Below are 23,375 nucleotides of genomic sequence, written 5' to 3'. Positions count from 1 at the left end.
CCTCAGGCGATAGCTATGGACGCTCTGGTAACACCGTGGGTGTACCAGTCGGTTTATGTGTTCTCCCCTCTGCCTCTCATACCAAAGGTACTGAGAATAATAAGAAGGCGAGGAGTAAGAACGATACTCGTGGATGGCCAAGAAGAGCTTGGTACCCAGAACTTCAAGAATTTATATCAGAGGACCCATGGCCTCTGCCACTCAGACAGGACCTGCGGCAGCAGGGGCCCTGTCTGTTCCAAGACTTACCGCGGCTGCGTTTGTCGGCATGGCGGTTGAACGCCGGATCCTGAAGGAAAAGGGCATTCCGGAGGAAGTCATTCCTACGCTTACTAAAGCCAGGAAAGAGGTTACAGCAACTCATTATCACCGCATATGGCGAAAATATGTTGCATGGTGTGAGGCCGAAAGGGCCCCAACAGAGGAATTTCAACTAGGTCGATTTCTGCATTTCCTGCAAGCAGGAGTGACTATGGGCCTTAAATTGGGTTCCATTAAGGTACAGATCTCGGCTCTGTCGATTTTCTTTCAAAAAGAACTAGCTTCAGTACCTGAAGTTCAGACATTTATAAAAGGAGTGCTGCAGAGTCAGCCCCCGTTTGTGCCTCCTGTGGCACCTTGGGATCTCAACGTGGTGTTGAGTTTCTTAAAATCACATTGGTTTGAACCACTAAAAACCGTGGATCTGAAATATCTCACGTGGAAGGTGGTTATGTTATTGGCCTTGGCTTCTGCCAGGCGAGTATCAAAGTTGGCGGCTTTGTCTTGTAAAAGCCCTTATTTGATTTTCCATATGGATAGGGCAGAATTGAGGACTCGTCCCCAGTTTCTCCCAAAGGTGGTGTCAGCGTTTCACCTGAACCAGCCTATTGTGGTGCCTAGGCTATTAGGGACTTGGAGGACTCCAAGTTGCTAGACGTTGTCAGGGCACTGAAAATATATGTTTCCAGAACGGCTAGAGTCAGAAAATCTGACTCGCTGTTTATCCTATATGCACCTAACAAGCTGGGTGCTCCTGCTTCTAAGCAGACTATTGCTCGTTGGATTTGTAGTACAATTCAGCTTGCACATACTGTGGCAGGCCTGCCACAGCCAAAATCTGTCAATGCCCGTTCCACAAGGAAGGTGGGCTCATCTTGGGCGGCTGCCCGAGAGGTCTCGGCTTTACAATTTTGCCGAGCAGCTACTTGGTCAGGGGCAAACACGTTTGCAAAAATTCTACAAATTTGATACCCTGGCTGAGGAGGACCTGGAGTTCTCTCATTCAATGCTGCAGAGTCATCCGCACTCTCCCGCCCGTTTGGGAGCTTTGGTATAATCCCCATGGTCCTTACGGAGTTCCCAGCATCCACTAGGACGTTAGAGAAAATAAGAATTTACTCACCGGTAATTCTATTTCTCGTAGTCCGTAGTGGATGCTGGGCGCCCATCCCAAGTGCGGTTTATCTGCAATACTTGTACATAGTTATGGTTAACTAAATCGGGTTATTGTTGAGCCATCTGTTGAGAGGCTCTATTGTTTCATACTGTTAACTGTGTTTCATATCACGAGTTGTACGGTGTGATTGGTGTGGCTGGTATGAGTCTTACCCGGGATTCAAAATCCTTCCTTATTGTGTACGCTCGTCCGGGCACAGTACCTAACTGAGGCTTGGAGGAGGGTCATAGTGGGAGGAGCCAGTGCACACCAGGTAGTCTAAGATCTTTCTAGAGTGCCCAGCCTCCTTCGGAGCCCGCTATTCCCCATGGTCCTTACGGAGTTCCCAGCATCCACTACGGACTACGAGAAATAGAATTACCGGTGAGTAAATTCTTATTTTAATGTAAAAAAGAAGTCCTCAGTCACTTTTCCTGCGTCAAAGGAATTGAATACCCTGTTTGATACCCTGTTTGAAGAACCATGGGTTAATCCTGATAAGAAGTTTCAGATACCTAAAAGGTTGCTCTCATCTTTTCCTTTTCCTCTGGAGGATAGGAAAAAATAGGAAAATCCTCCGATAGTGGATGCATCAGTCTCTAGGCTGTCAAGTAAAATTGTATTGCCTGTCCCTGGTACAGCTTCCCTAAAAGATACGGCTGATCATAAAATTAAGACTACATTCAAATCATTGTACACTGCTGCTGGGGTGGCCCAAAGACCCACTATTGCATGTGCGTGGATCACAAAAGCCATTGCTAAATGGTCAGGTAACCTAATCGAGGGGGTTAGATTCCTTGTCTAGGGGGGATGTTTTACTCCTGCAGCATATACAGGACTCTGCAAACTTTATGGTGGAAGCCATAAAAGAGATTGGTTTGCTTAATGCACGCACCACCGCTATGGCAGTGGCGGCACGCAGGGGCTTGATGCTACGCCACTGGACTGCTGATGCTGACTCTAGAAAAGGCTTGGAAGGCCTACCTTTCACAGGAGAGGCCTTGTTTGGAGATGAACTAGACAAATGGATCTCCAAAGCTACTGCAGGTAATTCTATGTATCTTCCGCAGCTCCCCCAGCCAGGAAAGCTTATTCAGCTTCAAATTTACAGTCCTTTCGGCCAGCCAAGTTTAAGAGAAAATCCAGAGGTGCTTCTACGGCCTCCAGAGGCGCAAAAGGTAAACCAAGCAAACCAGCAACTGCAGGTGTTCAGGAACAGAGCTCAGGCTCTGCTTCTTCAAAGCCTTCAGCATGACGGTGGACCGCGAGCCTTGGAGGTCTGTCAGGTGGGAGCCCGACTACAATTCTTCAGTAACATCTGGTCAATATCGTGCTGGGATCCCTGGGTAATAGATGATATTTCCCAGGGCTATAGACTGGAGTTCCAAGAGCTCCCACCTCACAGATTATTCAAATCGGGCTTACCAGCTTCACAGGAGGCAAGTATAACTTTACAACAGGCCATCCAAAAACTGGTACAGGCTCAGGTCATTGTTCCAGTTCCCACCTCAACTACACAACAAGGGATACTATTCCAACTTGTTTGTAGTACCGAATCCGGACGGTTCGGTACGTCCAATTCTAATCCTTAAGTCCTTGAACCCGTTCTTAAGAGTGTTCAAGTTTAAGATGGAGTTTCTGAGAGCGGTGATCTCAGGTCTGGAGGAAGGGGAATTTCTTGTGTCTCTGGATATCAAGGATGCGTACCTTCACATTTCAATCTGGCCGCCTCACCAGGCTTATCTACGGTTTGCACTACAGGACTGTCACTACCAGTTCCAGGCCCTGCCATTTGGTCTCTCCACGGCACCGAGGGTGTTCACCAAAGTGATGGCAGAGATGATGTTTATACTCCGCAAGCAGGGAGTGAACTTAATTCCGTACCTGGACAATCTTCTGATAAAGGCGCCATCCAGGGATAGGTTGCTGGACGGCATTGGCCTCTCAACCAAACTTCTCCAGGATAACGGGTTGATTCTGAATTTTCTGAAATTTCACCTAGAGCAAACACGGAGGCTCCCATTCCTGGGGGTGATACTGTACACAGAGTCGCAGAAAGTGTTCCTTACAATGGAAAAGGCATTGGTAATCCAGTCGATGGTTCGGGATGTCCTGAAGCCAACCCAGATATCTGTACATCTATGCATTCGCCTTCTGGGGAAAATGGTGGCCTCTTATGAGGCACTTCAATACGGAAGGTTTCACGCAAGACCCTTCCAGATCGATGTGTTGGACAAATGGTCCGGATCGCACCTTCACATGCACCAGAGGATTCGTCTGTCACCAAAAGCCAGGATCTCCCTTCTGTGGTGGCTACAGACCTCACACCTCGTTGGAGGTTCGGAATTCAGGACTGGATCCTGTTAACCATGGACGCAAGCCTCTGAGGTTGGGGAGCAGTCACCCAGGGGGTGCAGTTTCAAGGAAGATGGTCAAGTCAGGAAGTTGTCCTTCCAATCAACATTCTGGAACTCAGGGCCATATACAACGCCCTTCTGAAGGCCTCTAATCTTCAGGATTGGGCCATTCAAGTCCAGTCGGGCAAAGTAACGGCAGTAACATACATAAACCGACAGGGCAGAAAGAAAAGCAGATCAGCAATGTCGGAGGTGTCAAGAATTCTCCTCTGAGCAGAAAAAGACGCTGTGGCATTGTCAACGGTCTTCATTCTGGGAGTAGAAACCTGGGAAGCAGACTTCCTCAGCAGACACGACCTGCAGCCGGGAGAGTGGAGCCTTCACCTGGAAGTATTCAGGTGCTTGACACGTCGGTGGGGATATACGCATATTGACATGATGGCCTCTCGTCTCGATAAGAACCACAAGCAGTATTATTCCAGGTCAAGAGACCCACAGGCAGTGGCGTTAGACGCTCTGACGATTCCATGGGTTTATCAGATGGTGTACGTGTTTCCTCCACTTCCTCTGATACCAAGAATTCTCAAAATAATAAAAAGGGAAAAGGGTCAAGCAATACTCATTGCTCCGGACTGGCTAAGAAGGGCCTGGTACGAGGACCTTCTGGAGATGCTCCTCGAAGATCCGTGGCCTCTACCTCTTTTCAAGGATTTTCTGCAACAGGGCCTGTTCGTCTATCAGGAGTTACCGCGGCTACATTTTACAACATGGAAGTTGAACGGCTGATTCTAGCCAGAAGAGAGAGATCCCTAACAAAGTTATCCCGACTATGATCCAAGCCAGGAAGGGGGTAACACCTAAACATTACCTCTGTATTTGGAAGAAATACGTCTCTTGGTGTGAGATCAGAACTTATTCTGCTGGTGCAATCTCACCTGGGACGTTTCCTGCTTTTTCTGCAGGCAGGTATGGATGTGAGCCTACGTCTGGGCTCCATAAAAGTCCAGATTTTGGCCTTGTCCATTTTCTTTCAGAAACAATTGGCTTCTCTCCCTGAGGTTCAGATGTTTTTGAAAGGTGTTTTACGCATCCAACTTCCCTTTGTGCCACCCATGGCACCTTGGGTTCTCAATTTGTTGCTGCAGTTCCTCCAATCGGACTGGTTTGAACCATTCCAGGGAGGTGGACGTAAAATCTCTTACGTGGAAGACCGTTGCACTGTTGGCCTTGGCTTCAGCAAGACGTGTGTCGGAGCTGGGGGCTTTGTCTCGCAAGAGCCCCTATTTAATTTTCCATGAGGACAGAGCTGAACTCAGAACTCGTCAGCAGTTGCTTCTGAAAGTGGTTTCAGCGTTTCACATCCACCAGTCTATTGTGGTTCCGGTTATCACAGACACTTCCGTTACTTCAAAGTCTTTGGATGTTGTGAGGGCTTTGAAGATATACGTAAAGAGGACAGCTCGTCACAGGAATCTGACTCTGTTCGTTCTATATGATCCCAAAAAAATTGGGTGTCCTGCCTCAGAGCAGACAATTGCACGCTGGATCAGGCTCACTATCCAGCATGTTTATTCTACGGCAGGTTTGCCAGTTCCAAAATCTGTACAGGCCCACTCTACTAGGTCGGTGAGTTCTTCCTGGGCGGCTGCCCGGGGTGTCTCGGCTTTACAGCTCTGCCGAGCGGCTATTTGGTCTGGTTCGAACACGTTTGCTAAGTTCTACAAGTTCAATACTCTGAGGACCTTCAGTTAGGTCAATCAGTTCTGCAGGAACCTCGGCACTCTCCCACCCGGTTTGGTAGCTTTGGTACATCCCCGTGGTACTAATGTGGACCCCAGTATCCTTTAGGACGTAAGAGAAAATAGGATTTTAATTATCTACCGGTAAATCCTCTTCTCGTAGGCCGTAGAGGATACTGGGCGCCCACCCACTGCTTCGTTTCTTCCTGCACTGTTACTTGGTTAAGTATTTGTTGGTTCAGCGGTTGCTGTTCCTAGTTTAAAGTTTGATTAGCTTGGCTTTCCTCTAGTTTGTGTGTGCTGGTTCGGAATCTCGCCACTATCCTTTTATATCCTACTCTCAAAGTATGTCCGTCTCCTTGGGCACAGTTTCCTAGACTGAGTCTGGTAGGAGGGGCATAGAGGGAGGAGCCATCCCACACTATCAAATTCTTAAAGTGCCCATGGCTCCTAGTGGACCCGTCTATACCCCATGGTACTAAATGGAACCCCAATATCTTCTACTGACTACGAGAAGAGGATTTACCGGTATGTAATTGAAATCCTAAATAAATAAATATATATATATATATATATATATATATATATATATATATATATATATATATATAATATGTGTGTGTTTGCATGTATGTTTGTGTATGTGTGTGTGTGTGTGTGTGATATATATATATATATATATATATATATATATATATATATATAATTTTTTTGCACACATTTGGACTCACCCCGATGCAAATATGTTTGTGTGTATATAATGTAAATTCAGTCACCCTCCTTAACTCTCCGCTCCCCCATGCAGATACTGCAGCTGTCAGAACACCTGGCCCCATCTTACCGCCCTGAACCCCGGCACCCCCCCCCCCTTCCGCCGACATGCGAGACAGACTCGCACAACTTGCTGCCAAAGTCCGCGTCTCAGCCAGCCAGCTCGGTCACCCCCATATGAAGCTGCGGCTGTTTGAGAGGAGCTGTACGCCGCAGCTTCCTCTACATTCAGCCTCTCGGTGGAAATATAAGGCTGCCGTGATAGAGGTGCATCTCCGTATAAAAAAAAAAAAAGTGGCGGTCAGCTACGCCAATTAATCGGCGGGCAGAAGGAGTTTCCAGATATTCGGAAACGCCCCCCCCCCCCTGTGTGCACGTATGCTATATGTGTGTGTGTGTGTGTGTGTGTATATATATGTATGTATGTGTGTGTGTGTATGTGTGTGTGTATGTATATATATATATATATATATATATCTATCATTTAGTGTCCAACTTATTTTTTTATTTTATTTTTTAATTCCCTACATCTTGTTTATTCTTGCAGCTTGGGAGCATCTGTCCCCTCCCCACCTTCCAAAGAGTCTTATACAGAAACAAAACAGGTAATATAGCTGAACCTCATGTTCCGAACTAATGGCTTTTTCACTGTGATCTGGAATAAATATTTGTGTCACAGTACCAGCACACTAAAGTCATTGAAGACCTAGATTCTACTTTAAGATGAAAAATCAGTACTACCTACTTGGCATTACAGATGTGTTTTTTTTTTTTACTTTTAGGTTAATGTACATACATTATAGGGCTCCTGTTTTTAACATTTAAACCCAGAAACAAATATTGTTGCTATGAAACAAATATAATAACATCTTATACATCATAAGAAATGTAATCACCATATTTTTCACTACAGTTTAGTAAAAAAATTAAGTATTTTGTCCACTTGATTAAAACCTGAAGATCTCACACAATATTTAAATAAAGCAGTCATGTCCAAACTGCAGCCCTCCAGCTGTTGAGAAACTACACATCCCAGCATGCCCTGATACAGCTTTAGCATTCTCTGACAGCAAAACTGTGTCAGGGCATGCTGGGATATGTAGTTTCACAACAGCTGGAGGGCCACAGTTTGGACATGCCTGAACTAAAGGGTTAGGCTGGTATTTAATTAGCTGCAATAATTTACCGCAGCTGATTGATTAGCTGGGAGCTATTTTATTACCCCGATACCCGGCACTAATCCCCAATAAGTGACCCTCTGAGCCGCAAGAATACATGGGTCCGGATACTTTGCCTGGATCCCATGTGTTATTGCTCAATAACTGGACATATTTCTCCCGAAAACAAAAAATGGGCTTTAATTAAATAGCTTTATAATGACCATTGGGAGAAAAATTAACGGGGCTAATTGAATTCCGGCCTTTGTGGTCTGGATGAAATTGAAGGTTTGTTATCCCTGTGAGTCTGGGGGAGTAAGTGTGGCTATACTCCAATCAGGGAGATCAGGCTGCTAGGGAGGTGAGTTTGGCTTCTGTTTACAGTGTTTCTGTGCTCCCCCCGCATATAATTGAATTAAGTACAATATTTGAGAAGGTAGAGTTTCACATCATTGCATACACCCCTAGCTCTCTAGACACACCTGCTAACTTGTGTGTGTGTGTGTGTGTGTGTGTGTATATATAATTATAATAAATTATTATTTTTCTTCAGACATAGGTAACACAGGGATAACACTGGCTCCTTCTCCCCTTTACCCCGCACCCTGACAGTTTTAGTTTGGCTCCTCATGGTACTGTTTTAACAGGGGCTGCTTTTAACCACTTGCCTGGCATGGTTGCATCAGATGCGACTACACCAGGCTGAGCTTTCCCTGACATGATCACATCTGATGCGACCAGTCATTCCATTCCGCCTGCCACACCCACATAACACAATAAAGTTTTGCTTCTCTAGCATCCATAACGGATATTGGGGACATAATTAGTACGATGGGGTATAGACGGGTCCAAAGGAGCCAGTGCACTTTAAATTTCTTCAACTGGGTGTGCTGGCTCCTGAAGGGTTTTGTTCAGCTTGGCACTGCGCCTTAGCCGTCGCAGCTTTCCGCACACCCCTAACAGAGCCTGAAGGTGATCGTCGTGGTGAGTACAAACCGGGCCCGGTTCATTGTGTGGCAGATACGTGATTGAGGCATACGGGTACCTCCTGGGGGTTACCCGCGGGTGCCCCTGCGTGAGACTGGCGGGAGGTGTTTTGTACCAAGCATTTATGTGTGGCTACACAGCCTGTGGAGACATAGCCAGTATAAAAATCTTTTCTCTGACTTCCTAGTGGATGCTGTGAACTCTGTAAGGACCATGGGGAATAGACGGGCTCCGCAGGAGACTGGGCACTCTAAGAAAGAATTAGGACTACTGGTGTGCACTGGCTCCTCCCTCTATGCCCCTCCTCCAGACCTCAGTTAGAATCTGTGCCCGGCTCGAGCTGGTTGCACACTAGGGGCTCTCCTGAGCTTCTAGTAAAGAAAGTATTTATTAGGTTTTTTATTTTCAGTGAGATATGCTGGCAACAGACTCACTGCTACGAGGGACTTAGGGGAGAGAAGCGAACCTACCTGCTTGCAGCTAGCTTGGGCTTCTAGGCTACTGGACACCATTAGCTCCAGAGGGATCGAACACAGGCCCAGCCTCGGTCGTCCGGTCCCGGAGCCGCGCCGCCGTCCCCCTTGCAGAGCCAGAAGAACGTCCTGGAAATCGGCGGCTGAAGACTCCGGTCTTCATTAAGGTAGCGCACAGCACTGCAGCTGTGCGCCATTGCTCCCTGTGCACACCACATACTCCGGTCACTGATGGGTGCTGGGGGGGGGCGCCCTGGGCTGCAATTAGAGTACCTTACTTTGGCAAAAAAGCACATAATATAGTCTAATAAACTATATATGTGCAAAAATCCCCTGCCATAATATTAATATAAGAGCGGGAGAAGCCCGTCGAAAAAGGGGCGGGGCTATCTCCCTCAGCACACTGGCGCCATTTCCTCTTCACAGCTCCGCTGGAAGACAGCTCCCCAGGCTCTCCCCTGCAGTTTCCAGGCTCAAAGGGTAAAAAAAGAGAGGGGGGGCACTAAATTTAGGCGCAAAACTGTATTGTATAGCTGCTATAGGGAAAATCACTTTATGTAATAGTGTAAATCCCTGTTTATATAGCGCTGTGGTGTGTGCTGGCATACTCTCTCTCTGTCTCCCCAAAGGACTTTGTGGGGTCCTGTCCTCAGTCAGAGCATTCCCTGTGTGTGTGCGGTGTGTCGGTACGGCTGTGTCGACATGTTTGATGAGGAGGCTTATGTGGAGGCGGAGCAGGTGCCGATAAATGTGATGTCACCCCCTGCGGGGTCGACACCAGAGTGGATGGATATGTGGAAGGTTTTACACGACAGTGTCAACTCCTTACATAAAAGGTTCGATGACATAACAGCTGTGGGACAGCCGGCTTCTCAGCCAGTGCCTGCCCAGGCGTCTCAAAGGCCATCAGGGGCTCAAAAACGCCCGCTACCTCAGATGGCAGACACAGATGTCGATACGGAGTCTGACTCCAGTGTCGACGAGGATGAGACATATACACAATCCACAAGGGGCATCCGTTGCATGATTACGGCAATAAAAAATGTGTTGCACATTTCTGACATTAACCCAGGTACCACTAAAAAGGGTATTATGTTTGGGGAGAAAAAGCAACCAGTGGTTTTTCCCCCATCAGATGAGTTGAATGAAGTGTGTGAAGAAGCGTGGGCTTCCCCCGATTAAAAAAGTTACTGATGGCATACCCTTTCCTGCCAGAGGACAGGTTACGTTGGGAGACATCCCCGAGGGTGGAAAAAGCGCTCACACGCTTGTCAAAAAAGGTGGCACTGCCGTCTCGGGATACGGCCGCCTTAAAGGAGCCTGCGGATAGAAAGCAGGAGGCTATCCTGAAGTCTGTATATACACACTCAGGTACTATACTGAGACCTGCTATTGCTTCAGCATGGATGTGCAGTGCTGCAGCAGCGTGGTCTGATTCCCTGTCTGATAACATTGATTCCCTTGACAGGGACACTATATTGCTAACTATAGAGCATATTAAAGACGTAGTCTTATCTATGAGAGATGCACAGAGGGATATCTACCGGCTGGCATCTAGAATTAATGCAATGTCCATTTCTGCCAGGAGAGTATTATGGACTCGGCAGTGGACAGGTGATGCGGATTCTAAAAGGCACATGGAGGTTTTGCCTTACAAGGGTGAGGAATTGTTTGGGGATGGTCTCTCGGACCTCGTTTCCACAACAATAGCTGGGAAGTCGACATTTTTACCTCAAGTTCCCTCACAGCCTAAGAAAGCACCGTATTAGCAGGTACAGCCCTTTCGGGCCCAGAAAGGCAAGCGGGTTAAAGGCGCGTCCTTTCTGCCCAGAGGCAGGGGTAGAGGGAAAAAGCTGCACCTTACAGCCAGTTCCCACGAACAAAAATCCTCCCCTGCTTCCACTAAATCCACCGCATGACGCTGGGGCTCCACTGGTGGAGCCAGGTGCGGTGGGGGCCCATCTCCGGAACTTCAGCGACCGGTGGGTTCGCTCACAGGTGGATCCCTGGGTTCTACAAGTGGTATCTCAGGGATACAAGCTGGAATTCGAGACGTCTCCCCCTCGCCGTTACCTCAAATCAGCCTTGCCAGCTACTCCCCAGGACAGGGAGGTAGTGCTGGCGGCAATTCACAAGCTGTACCTCCAGCAGGTGATAATAAAAGTTCCCCTCCTTCAACAGGGACGGGGTTACTATTCCACAATGTTTGTGGTACCGAAACCAGACGGTTCGGTGAGACCCATTCTAAATTTGAAATCCTTGAACACTTATATAAGGAAGTTCAAGTTCAAAATGGAATCGCTCAGGGTGGTTATTGCAAGCCTGTAAGAGGGGGATTACATGGTATCACTGCACATCAAGGATGCTTACCTACATGTCCCCATTTACCCACCTCACCAGGTGTACCTCCGTTTTGTGGTACAGGACTGCCATTACCAATTCCAGACGTTGCCGTTTGGTCTGTCCACGGCACCGAGGGTATTTACCAAAGTAATGGCCGAAATGATGATACTCCTTCGAAAGAAGGGAGTTATAATTATCCCGTACTTGGACGATCTCCTTATAAAGGCGAGGTCCAGGGAGCAGTTGTTGGTCGGAGTAGCACTATCTCAGGAGGTGCTACAACAGCACGGCTGGATTCTGAATATCCCAAAGTCGCAGCTGGTTCCTACGACGCGTCTGCTGTTCCTGGGTATGATTCTGGACACAGAACAGAAGAAGGTGTTTCTCCCGGAGGAGAAGACCAAGGAGTTGTCATCTCTGGTCAGAGACCTCCTGAAACCAAAACAGGTGTCGGTGCATCACTGCACGCGAGTCCTGGGAAAGATGGTAGCTTCTTACGAGGCAATTCCATTCGGCAGGTTCCATGCAAGGATCTTTCAGTGGGATCTGTTAGACAAGTGGTCCGGATCGCATCTTCAGATGCATCGGCTGATCACCCTGTCCCCGAGGGCCAGGGTGTCTCTGCTGTGGTGGCTGCAGAGTGCTCATCTTCTCGAGGGCCGCAGATTCAGCATACAGGACTGGGTCCTGGTGATCACGGATGCAAGCCTCCGAGGTTGGGGGGCAGTCACTCAGGGAAGAAACTTCCAGGGACAATGGTCGAGTCAGGAGGCTTCCCTACACATAAATATTCTGGAACTAAGGGCCATTTACAATGCCCTAAGTCAGGCAAGACCCCTGCTTCAAAACCAGCCGGTGCTGATTCAGTCAGACAACATCACGGCGGTCGCCCATGTAAACCGACAGGGCGGCACAAGAAGCAGGATGGCGATGGCAGAAGCCACAAGGATTCTCCGATGGGCGGAAAATCACGTGATAGCACGGTCAGCAGTGTTCATTCCGGGAGTAGACAACTGGGAAGCAGACTTCCTCAGCAGGCACGACCTCCACCCGGGAGAGTGGGGACTTCATCCAGAAGTCTTCCAGCTGATTGTAAATCGTTGGGAAAGGCCACAGGTGGACATGATGGCGTCCCGCCTCAACAAAAAGCTAAAAAGATATTGCGCCAGGTCAAGGGACCCTCAGGCGATAGCTGTGGACGCTCTAGTGACACCGTGGGTGTACCAGTCGGTTTATGTGTTCCCTCCTCTTCCTCTCATACCAAAGGTGCTGAGGATAATAAGAAAGAGAGGAGTAGGAACTATACTCATCGTTCCGGATTGGCCAAGAAGGACTTGGTACCCGGAACTGCAAGAAATGATCTCAGAGGACCCTTGGCCTCTGCCTCTCAGACAGGACCTGCTACAGCAGGGGCCCTGTCTGTTCCAAGACTTACCGCGGCTGCGTTTGACGGCATGGCGGTTGAACGCCGGATCCTGATGGAAAAGGGCATTCCGGTTGAAGTCATTCCTACGCTGATAAAAGCTAGGAAGGATGTGACAGCAAAACATTATCACCGCATATGGCGAAAATATGTTGCTTGGTGTGAGGCTATGAAGGCCCCAACAGAAGAATTTCAGCTGGGTCGATTTCCTACAGTCAGGAGTGACTATGGGCCTAAAATTGGGATCCATTAAAGTCCAGATTTCGGCCCTGTCTATTTTCTTTCAAAAAGAACTGGCTTCACTGCCTGAAGTTCAGACGTTTGTTAAAGGAGTGCTGCATATTCAGCCCCCTTTTGTGCCCCCAGTGGCACCTTGGGATCTCAACGTTGTGTTGGATTTCCTAAAATCACATTGGTTTGAGCCACTTCAGACCGTGGAATTAAAATATCTCACGTGGAAAGTGGTCATGCTTTTGGCCTTGGCTTCGGCTAGGCGGGTGTCAGAATTAGCGGCTTTGTCCTGTAAAAGCCCCTATCTGATCTTCCATATGGACAGAGCAGAATTGAGGACTCGTCCCCAATTTCTCCCTAAGGTGGTATCAGCGTTTCATTTGAACCAACCTATTGTGGTGCCTGCAGCTACTAAGGACTTGGAGGCTTCCAAGTTGCTGGACGTAGTCCGGGCCCTGAAAATCTATGTTTCCAGGACGGCTAGAGTCAGAAAGACTGACTCGATGTTTATCCTGCATGCACCCAACAAGCTGGGTGCTCCTGCTTCTAAGCAGACTATTGCTCGCTGGATCTGCTCCACGATTCAACTTGCACATTCTGCGGCTGGACTGCCGCATCCTAAATCAGTAAAAGCCCATTCCACGAGGAAGGTGGGCTCTTCTTGGGCGGCTGCCCGAGGGGTCTCTGCTTTACAACTTTGCCGAGCTGCGACCTGGTCGGGATCAAACACGTTTGCAAAATTCTACAAGTTTGATACCCTGGCCGAGGAGGACCTTGAGTTTGCTCATTCGGTGCTGCAGAGTCATCCACACTCTCCCGCCCGTTTGGGAGCTTTGGTATAATCCCCATGGTCTTTACGGAGTTCCCAGCATCCACTAGGACGTCAGAGAAAATAAGAATTTACTCACCGGTAATTCTATTTCTCGTAGTCCGTAGTGGATGCTGGGCGCCCGTCCCAAGTGCGGATTGTCTGCAATACTTGTATATAGTTATTGCTTAACTAAAGGGTTATTGTTATGAGCCATCTGTTCAGCGAGGCTCAATTGTTATTCATACTGTTAACTGGGTATAGTTATCACGAGTTGTACGGTGTGATTGGTGTGGCTGGTATGAGTCTTACCCGGGATTCCAAATCCTTTCCTTGTAGTGTCAGCTCTTCCGGGCACAGTTTCCCTAACTGAGGTCTGGAGGAGGGGCATAGAGGGAGGAGCCAGTGCACACCAGTAGTCCTAATTCTTAGAGTGCCCAGTCTCCTGCGGAGCCCGTCTATTCCCCATGGTCCTTACGGAGTTCCCAGCATCCACTACGGACTACGAGAAATAGAATTACCGGTGAGTAAATTCTTATTAGTAGCGCCGGCGCCATAATGGGGGGCGGAGCTACATCAGAGCAGGCTCAGCTGCATTTTGGCGCCTTCCTCTGCCTAAGCAGCAGCCTCATACAGCTCCTCAAAACGGTCACAGGAACACTGGTAGAGGGGGAGAGCCGCTATTAGTGCACAGTTTACATTCCTTGGGAACTATCTGTACTGCAGTGTCACTGTTTTATAGTACTACATAAAACGCTGACAGTCCCACTGGGGCTGTACAGTGTTGGGTGCGCTGGTGTCCTCTCTTCTGTGTCTCCTCTCAAATGCAATAGGGCAGGCTTATATTGTATTCAGTCTGTGTTGTATGTGTATTGTTTCTGTATTTCATTATGGTGAAACATAAGTCATGCAATATATGTAATGCCAGATTCTCCCCTAGTTCATCGGGCTCCTTTTCATGTGAGCAGTGTAGTCAGTCATCACAAAATGCTGATAACATGGGAGAGAGTCCAGAGCCTTCCTGGCTGGGGGCTATAAAAACTATGATGCTGAATATGTCATCTCAGCTCACTGCCAATGCCAATAAAACACAAGACCTGCAACAAGCAGTGGATAGCCTAACTGCCAAGGCTGATGCTTCCCTATCTCACGCTGTCTACTACAGGTGCACAAAAGCGTGTGTTCCCTGCAATCCTATCAGATTCTGATGATGATGTACAGGTGGATGAGGATGATGGGGACCACATTAGTGGGGATTCCACCCCTACACAGAGGATAGAACCCCGCATATTGGCTATACAGGATGTGTCAAAGCTCCCCCTGGAGCACGCTACTAATCAGCAGTCGTTTTTCCTCCCACAAGACAAACTGACAGTCTCTTTTCCTGATTCCAATGAATTGGATGATTTATTTGAATTCGCCTGGAAAAATCCAGATAAAAAATGTCAGGTATCCAAACTGTTTTTAAATACCTTCCCATTTGCCCCTGAAGGGTGAAATTCTGGGAAGAATCTCCAGCAGTAGACGTCTGTCTCTTGCCTTTCTAAAAAGGCCGTGCTCCCTGCTCCAGGCTCTTTTACTGTAAAGGACCTGGGGGATAGGAAAATAGAGTCCACACTAAAATCTGTCTACACTGCTGCAGGTGTAGCTCAAAGGCCGGATCATTGCTGGTTGCTGGATGACACATGCCATACATACATGCATACATGGGCTACTCAGATTCTAGAGGGTCTTTCGGGTGATATGTCCTTGGTTACTATTGTAACTTTCCTAAAACACATTCAGAACATGCCAAGAGTCCTCTGTGACTCCCTTAAGGAGATTGGCAATATAAATGCTAGAACCACTGCTATGGCTGTGTCTGCACGCATAGCCATATGGTTGCGTCAATGTATTGCAGACGCTGATTCCAAACTTAATGTGGAATCTCTTCCCTTCACAAGTGAATGGCTCTTCGGAGGGGAATTGGACGCATGGATCTCAAAGGCTACTGCTGGGAAATCCACGTTTCTCCCTTCGGGGGCTCTGCCTGCTAGGCGTACCTTCCCGGGACCATCTACTCAGTCATTTCGGTCCTCCAGATTTCGATCTAGGGCAAGGGGTGCCTCCAATGCAGCTAGAGGCTCCAGAGGTAAGCCAAAGAAACAAGCTGTTGCCGGCTCAGGAACAGAGCACCAGTTCAGCTTCCACTAAGACTTCGACATAACTGTGCCCACCGACCCCGTCTCGTGGTGGGTGCTAGGTTACGTCACTTCAGCCACATCTGGGACGGTTCATGTCAAGATGCATGGGTAAGGGACCTTATCTTTCAGGGTTACAAGCTGGAGTTCGACGGTGCTCCTCCCCAATGACTTTTCAAATCAGTCTTGGCAGTTTTGGAAAATATGCGTGTTACGCTACTACTGGCCATCGACAAGTTGGTCCAATCCCAGGTCATTGTTCCAGTACCCCTGCTACAGCAAGGACAAGGTTACTACTCCAGTCTGTCTGTGGTGCCAAAACCAGACGGGTCTGTGAGACCCATTTGCAATCTGAAGTCCTTGAATCTTTACCTGAAGGTTTTCAAATTCAAGATGGAATCTTTGAGAGCGGTGATCGCGGGCCTGGAACTTCAGGAATTCCTTGTGTCCCTGGATATCAAAGATGCCTACCTACATATCCCAATTTGGCCTCCTCATCAGGCCTATCTGCGGTTTGCCCTATTGAATGATCACTACCGGGTTCAGGCGTTGCCCTTCGGCCTGTCTACAGCTCCGAGGGTGTTCACGAAGGTGATGGCGGAAATGATGTTCCAGCTCAGAGTCCAGGAGGTCAACATTGTCCCTTACCTGGACAATCTCCTGATAAAAGCAAGTTCCAGGGAGCTTCTACTGCTCCATATAGATTGCACAATCCAACTTCTGTCTCACCACGAGTGGATCCTCAATTTTATAGAAGTCTCCACTGGAACCATCTCAAAGGCTCCTATTTCTGGATATGATCCTGGATACTGTAGCTCAGAGAGTGTTCCTCCCAGAGGATTAGGTGAGAACACTTCAAGAGATGGTTTGCATGGTTCTCCGACCTTCTCGAGTTTCCATTCATCTTTGCATAAAATTGTTGGGAAAAATGGTGGCCTTGTACGAGGCAATACTGTTCGGCAGGTTACATGCCAGACCTTTCCAATTGGACGTCCTGAACAAGTGGTCTGGTTCACATCTTCAGAAGCACCGAATGATTCGGCTGTCGCCCCATGCCAGGATTTCACTCCTGTGGTGGTTACAGTCTTCCAACCTGCTGGAAGGTCGACATTTCGGGATTCAGGATTGGATCCTCCCCACGCCGGATGCGAGCCTGAGAGGATGGGGAGCTGTCACCAAGGGGGTGCAGTTCTAGGGCAGGTGGTCTTCCCAAGAGGCTATTCTTCCGATCAACATTCTAGAACTTCTGGCTATCTACAATGCCCTGATTCAGGCCTCCCCTCTACTCAGGGATCAGGCGATCCAGGTTCAGTCGGACAACGCCACGCCTGTGGCATACATCAACCGACAGGGAGGGACAAAAAGCAGGGCCTGCGTGCGAGAAGTGTCAAAAATACTTCTCTGGGTGGAAAGAAATGCAAGAGTGCTGTCTGCAATTACAGCAGTGGACAACTGGGAAGCGGACATCCTGAGTCGCCACGACCTCCCAGTGGAGTGGGGATTGCATCCTCAGGTGTTTCAACAGATTGTTGACAGGTGGGGATTCACGCAGATCGACATGGCATCTCACCTCAGCAAGAAGCTTTGCTGCTACTGCTCGTGAACCAAAGACGCTCACGCGAGTGCGGTGGACGCACTGACGTCGCCTTGGCCTTACCAGCTGGTCTATTTCCTCCGATTCCATTGATCCCAAGGGTGCTCCAATGGATCAGACATCGCAGAGTACAAGCAATCCTGATTGCGTTGGATTGGCCCCGAAGGGCGTGGTACACAACTTTTCTGAACATATCTGTAGAAGACCCTTGGCCTCTGCCGCTAAGAAAGGATCTTCAGCAAGGACCGTTTATCTATCTGGACTTACGGCAGCTTCGTTTGACGGCATGGAAGTTGAGCAGAACATCCTCGCTCACAACGGGCTTTCCAAAAAGGTCATTGCCACTATGGTGCAAGCCAGAAAACCTGTGACGTCAAAACACTATCATCATATCTGGAGGAGATATGTCTCTTGGTGCGAGGAGTGCACGTATCCGCCTGCGGAGTTTCACTTGGGACGTTTCCTGCAGGGTGGCATGGATAAAGGCTTACATCTGGGTTCCGTTAAGGTCCAGGTCCAGATTTCAGTGCTCTCAATTTTATTTCAGAAGAAATTGGCTGTATTGCCAGAAGTGCAGGCCATCTTACAAGGGGTTACTCCACATACAACCTCCCTTTGTGCCGCCTACGGCACCCTGGGCTTTGGATGTAGTGTTGAAATTTATACAGTCTTCCTGGTTTGAGCCTCTGATGACGGTAGAAGACAAGTACCTCACATGGAAGACAGTGATGTTATTGGCCCTGGCTTCTGCTAGACGCGTCTCAGAATTGGGGGCCCTATCGTGTAAAAGCCCATACTTGGTCTTTTACGAGGACAGAGCGGAGCTCCAGACTAGACAGTAGTTCCTGCCGAAGGTTGTCTCCGCATTTCACCTGAATCAACCTATTGTGGTTACGTCCTGTTCTGGCGCTTCGGCTCCTCTGGAGCCTTTGAAAGTTGTGCGTGCTTTGAAGATCTATGTCAGGCGCACAGCTCGGGTCAGAAAGACGGATTCCTTGTTCGTGCTTTATGATGCGCAGAAAAAGGGTTGTCTTGCTTCAAAGCAGACCATTGCTCGTTGGATTAGGCTTACTATCCAACAGTCCTATGTGTCGGCAGCCTTACACGTTTCTTCAGTCTCTGAAGGCCCACTCTACAAGGTCAGTGGGCTCTTCCTGGGCGGCTGCCCATGGAGTCTCGGCCTTGCAACTATGTAGAGCGGCTACCTGGTCAGGGAAGAACAATTTTATGAAATTCTACAAATTTGATACCCTGGCCAAAGAGGATACCCAGTTTGGGCAGGCGGTGCTACAGCAGTCTCCTCATGTTCCCGCTTGTTCTGGTAGCTTTGGAACATCCCCTTCGTACTAATTATGTCCCCAGTATCCCTTATGGATGCTAGAGAAAATAGGATTTTAAATACCTACCGGTAAATCCTTTTCTCGAGGTCCATAAGGGATATTGGGCGCCCGTCTCTGTGCGGTGACTTCTGCAGGTTGTTATGCGTTTCCTGTTCAGCTGTTGCTGTTTTTCTGTTGCCAACCATTGCATTGCTGGCCAGGTTATGTTATGGTGTTCTGGTGTGTAGATCTCACCACACTTCTTCTTATCATGTTTACTTCTCCTTCGGGCACTGTTTTACCTATAACTGCCTGTGGGAGGGGGCATGGAGGGGAGGAGTCAGCACACCCAGTTGAAGAAATTTTAAAGTGCACTGGCTCCTTTGGACCCGTCCATACCCCATCGTACTAATTCTGTTCCCAATATCCCTTATGGACTACGAGAAAAGTATTTACCGGTAGGTATTTAAAATCCCCTATTTTATTTTTTACAAAAATGTCCATAAATTTGTAGATTTTAAAAAGATTATCACATTGACCCCTTGCCTGGCTATGTGGCATTTTGATGTGACTGGAGCCAGGAGTACGTTACCTGGCCAGGTCGCATGACATGCAACGCACTGCCCCGCTGTGTTCCCCGGCTTGTAGATTAGGAGATCTGTTCAAGTGCAGAACAGATCTGCCCTGGCTACTTGGAACCCCAGAAGTGAAGCGGCAGTCTCAGACCGCCAACATCACTACCAGAATTGCGCCCCAGAATGCCATGTGGCTGGTGCATGCGCCAGGGAAGCACTATTTGACTGATCACTGCATGTGCAGAGATCAGCTGCACCCCCCTGACACATGCTCCACTGCTCTCAGCATGTAGGGTTAAACTAATAATAAATATAAAAACATTGGCCACAGTGTAGCAGGAGGGTGGTTCAAAATAGTGGACCATTTGGGGGTCTATTGCCAATGGGGAGGTGGGAATTTATTTTATAATGGAGGGAGGTGCAAAACACCCCCCTAGAAAAATATTTTTTAAAATCTTATTAAAAATAAATTTTAAACATTACGTCATTTAGAAAAAACATAATTTCTGAGCGTTTTTTTTTTTTTTTTTTGGGGGGGGGGGGGGTAAAAATCAAGTGATTAAGCAGCATCTTCATAGTTTTTTATTTTTTTATTTTACGTTTACTTGAGAAGGCAGTGAGTCAGTGCTGTTGGATTTAGGCATTGCCATTTGGACCACTACGGCTCCTCATGTTTTCAATAAAAGTCATAGCAGCACATCTTCGACACATAAGAACTCGAATCCTGCCTCATCTGGGCGACCTACTTCTCCTGGCCCGGTCTCCGGATGTCCTCGGGGATTACATCCGTCTCATGGTGGACCTCCTTCAGTCTCTCGAGTGGATCATCAACTGGCGAAAATCCACCCATCTCGGAAGATGCCACATTTTGGAGTATTACTGGTTTCCAGAGCCTAGCAATGGTCCCTTTCCTTGGACAGGCTTTGTTCCTTACAGACCAAAATGTGCTAATTTTTAGGTCACCATCGAGTGTTCATACACTCTTGCATGCTGATCATGGGCTCTCTAGTCTCCACATTCGACATGTTGGTACATGCCAAGTTTTACTCGTGTCCTCTGCAAATGGAGATTCTGACCCACTGGAACAAGTCCCATATGAAGCTTAGGTCGCATATCGTTCTCTTTTAAGAGGTCTATCACTCTCTCTTGTGGTAGCTCCACCAATCCCACGTAGCCAAGGACCGGGTCCTGCTCATCACCGACACAAGTCTTCGTTGGTGACTTGTCATCAGACATTTCCAGGTTGGTGGATGGTTCAGGAGAGCTGGCTATCAATGTTCTGGAGCTCCGAGCCATCTACATGCTCTATGCCTAGCTCTGTACTCCTCCAGCATCGACTGTCCATGTGCTGTCCATCAACGCAACATCCATTTCCTACATGAACTATCAGGGGAACAGTTGCGGCGCCATGAAGGAGGAGAGCTGTCTTCTTCAACGTACAGAGGGTCATTTTCCTGGTTAGTCTACAGTCCACATTCCCAGGGATCAAAATTGGAGGCAGACTTCTTAATCTGCTAGGACATTGACTCGGGAAGTGGGCCCTGCACCCGGATGTCTTCCAGCTTCTGGTTCTCCGCTGGCGCTTGCTGGACATAGACATGATGACGTCTCAGCACAAGCTGCCGAGGTACTGGTTGTGCACCAGGAATCCCGAAGCTCTGCTGGTGGAAGCGCTAACTGTTCAGTTGACTTTCCCCCTCATGTACAACTTCCCTCAATTCTCACAGATTCCTTGCAGATTGGCCGCTACATACTTCATACGCAGATCTTCTAGGTCTCTCCATCAGCGCTCTGCTGCATAATTTGCTATGGCCGGATCTTGTATCTCAGGAGCCATGCTTCCATCTGGATCTGTCCGGTCTTGCTTTGATGGGGTGCCTCTTGAGACATCCATCCTGAGAGCTTGTCATTTATACCATGCTTAATCCCCGGAAGCCAACTTCTGCCTGGATTTAGCATGGAATTTGGGGAACCTAATTTTAGCTGGTGTCTAACTAGAGCAGGGGTGGGGAACCTTTTTTTCTACCGAGGGCCATTTGGATATTTATAAAATCCTTCGGGGGCCATACAAAAATTCTCAACTTAAAAAATTACCCTGCCCCCCCAGTAGGTCTGCCCCTTAGAGGTACTGTGTGCGCGCGCCCAAAAAATGGGTGTGGCCAGTTAAAATGGGACGTGATGCACATATGCCCCCAATAGTGCGGTGCCAGGTATACAAATGCCCCCACAGTGCCAGGTATACAAATGCCCCCACAGTGCCAGGTATACAAATGCCCCTCACAGTGCCAGGTATACAGATGTCCCCACAGTGCCAGGTATACAAATGCCCCCCACAGTGCCAGGTATACAAATGCCCCCCACAGTGCCAGGTATACATATGCCCCCCACAGTGCCAGATATACATATGCCCCCCACAGTGCCAGGTATACAAATGCACCCCACAGTGCCAGGTATACAAATGCCCCCCACAGTGCCAGGTATACAAATGCCCCCCACAGTGCCAGGTATACAGATGCCCCCACAGTGCCATGTATACAGATGCCCTCCCCTCTCCCCTTCGTGCTGCTTACCGTGGGACACGGAGGAGAGCGCGGCTGTCGGGTGGGAGCGGCGGCGTGTAGTACTTCAAACCAGCCGCCGGTTCGAGAGCCAATCGGAGCTCGCGGACCGGCAGCCGCGGCTCCTGATTGGCTGCCGGTCCGCGAGCTCTGATTGGCTCGCGGACCGGCGGCTGGTTTGCAGTACTACACGCCGCCGCTCCCACTCGACAGCCTCGCTCTCCTCCCTGTCTCCCTGTTCTGACAGCTGAGACACGCTGCCGCCGGACTGAGCGGCAGGGTGTCTCACTGACACAAGCTGGTGGGCCGGACCACCCCTGGACTAGAGGCTTCTACCACAGATCCTTACAACTCTCGTGAGTCCTGTCTTTCTTGCAGGCGGGTCTGGATTTGGGCATCCGTCTTTCCTTGTTAGTAGTACAGGTTCTGTCCTATTACACATTATGTCGCCTGATGTACAGACTCTTTTGCAGGGTGTCCTTCATGTGCAAACTCCGTTTGCTCCGCCTGTTGGTCAGTGGAACTTATCTTTGGTTCTTCAAACCCTCCAGTCGTCCTCTATGAGCCTTTGGTCACGGTAGGCATCCGCTGGTTTATGTGAAAAACCGTATTCCTCCTTGCCATAGCATCAGCCCGTAGAGTGTTTGGTTTGAGCGCCTTGTCTTGTTGCTCACCATTTCTTATTTTTCCACTGTTCTTAGAACATGATTAGGCTACCTCCCTAAGGCAGTTAGCTTTCACATAAACCAGATTGTGGTCCCTTCTTTCCAGTTACTGTATTCTTTGCTGGGGGAGGCAGCCTTGGATGTCATGCGGGCCCTCTGGATTTAGGTGGACAAACGGATTCTCTTTGTACTTTATGACTTTCACAAATGGGGCTGGCCGGCTACTAAGCAGACTTTGGCCAGATGACTCAGTTTGTCTATCCGCCAAGCTTATTCTGCAGCTGGCCCTCCTGTCCCTGCAGTGGTGACGGCTCATTCCACAAGGTCAGTGGGGACTTCTTGGGCAGCACAAAGTGGCGTCTCTCTGGAGCAACATTGTAAAGCAGCCATGTGATCCTCTGACCATACATTAATCAGGTTCTATTCCTTTGCTTCCACATATTTTGCCTTTGGGCGACTGGTTCTTGGCGCAACTCAGGAGAGTCCCCCTCCTTTAGGGGGATAGCTTTGGGATGTCCCATTGTTATCCCTATCTTCCCTATGGCTGAAGAAGATAAGGAAATTTATGTTCTTACCTGGTAGATCATTTTCTTCAAATTTAATTTTAGGATCTCGCTGGGCCTGGAGTGCCTAGAGGGGTTGTTTGGCACGACTGCTGCAACTGATGTATAAGGACACATCTGCACTTATGTACAGATATTTGTAGAAGCACACAACCTTTTTTCATCTTTATGTAGGCTTATTTTATTCCTGCTGCAGACACTTGTGCTTTCTGTTT

The 23,375-nt window shown here is 48.5% G+C and overlaps 1 protein-coding gene across 1 annotated transcript in view; it reads left to right on the top strand.

The window, feature by feature from the left end:
* ST13 (ST13 Hsp70 interacting protein) overlaps positions 1-23,375 on the top strand; it is a 271,413-nt gene that overhangs the window by 8,023 nt on the left and 240,015 nt on the right. Inside the window, exon 2 of the mRNA XM_063940373.1 lies at positions 6,832-6,889. Within this exon, the coding sequence (XP_063796443.1) occupies positions 6,832-6,889 (58 nt within the window). The remainder of the gene's footprint in view (positions 1-6,831; positions 6,890-23,375) is intronic.

This window comes from Pseudophryne corroboree, chromosome 9 (genome assembly GCF_028390025.1).
Source record: "Pseudophryne corroboree isolate aPseCor3 chromosome 9, aPseCor3.hap2, whole genome shotgun sequence".
In the NCBI taxonomy this organism is placed as follows: domain Eukaryota; kingdom Metazoa; phylum Chordata; class Amphibia; order Anura; family Myobatrachidae; genus Pseudophryne; species Pseudophryne corroboree.
Note: the sequence above shows the minus strand (reverse complement) of the source record. Positions and strands in the feature narration are given on the sequence as shown.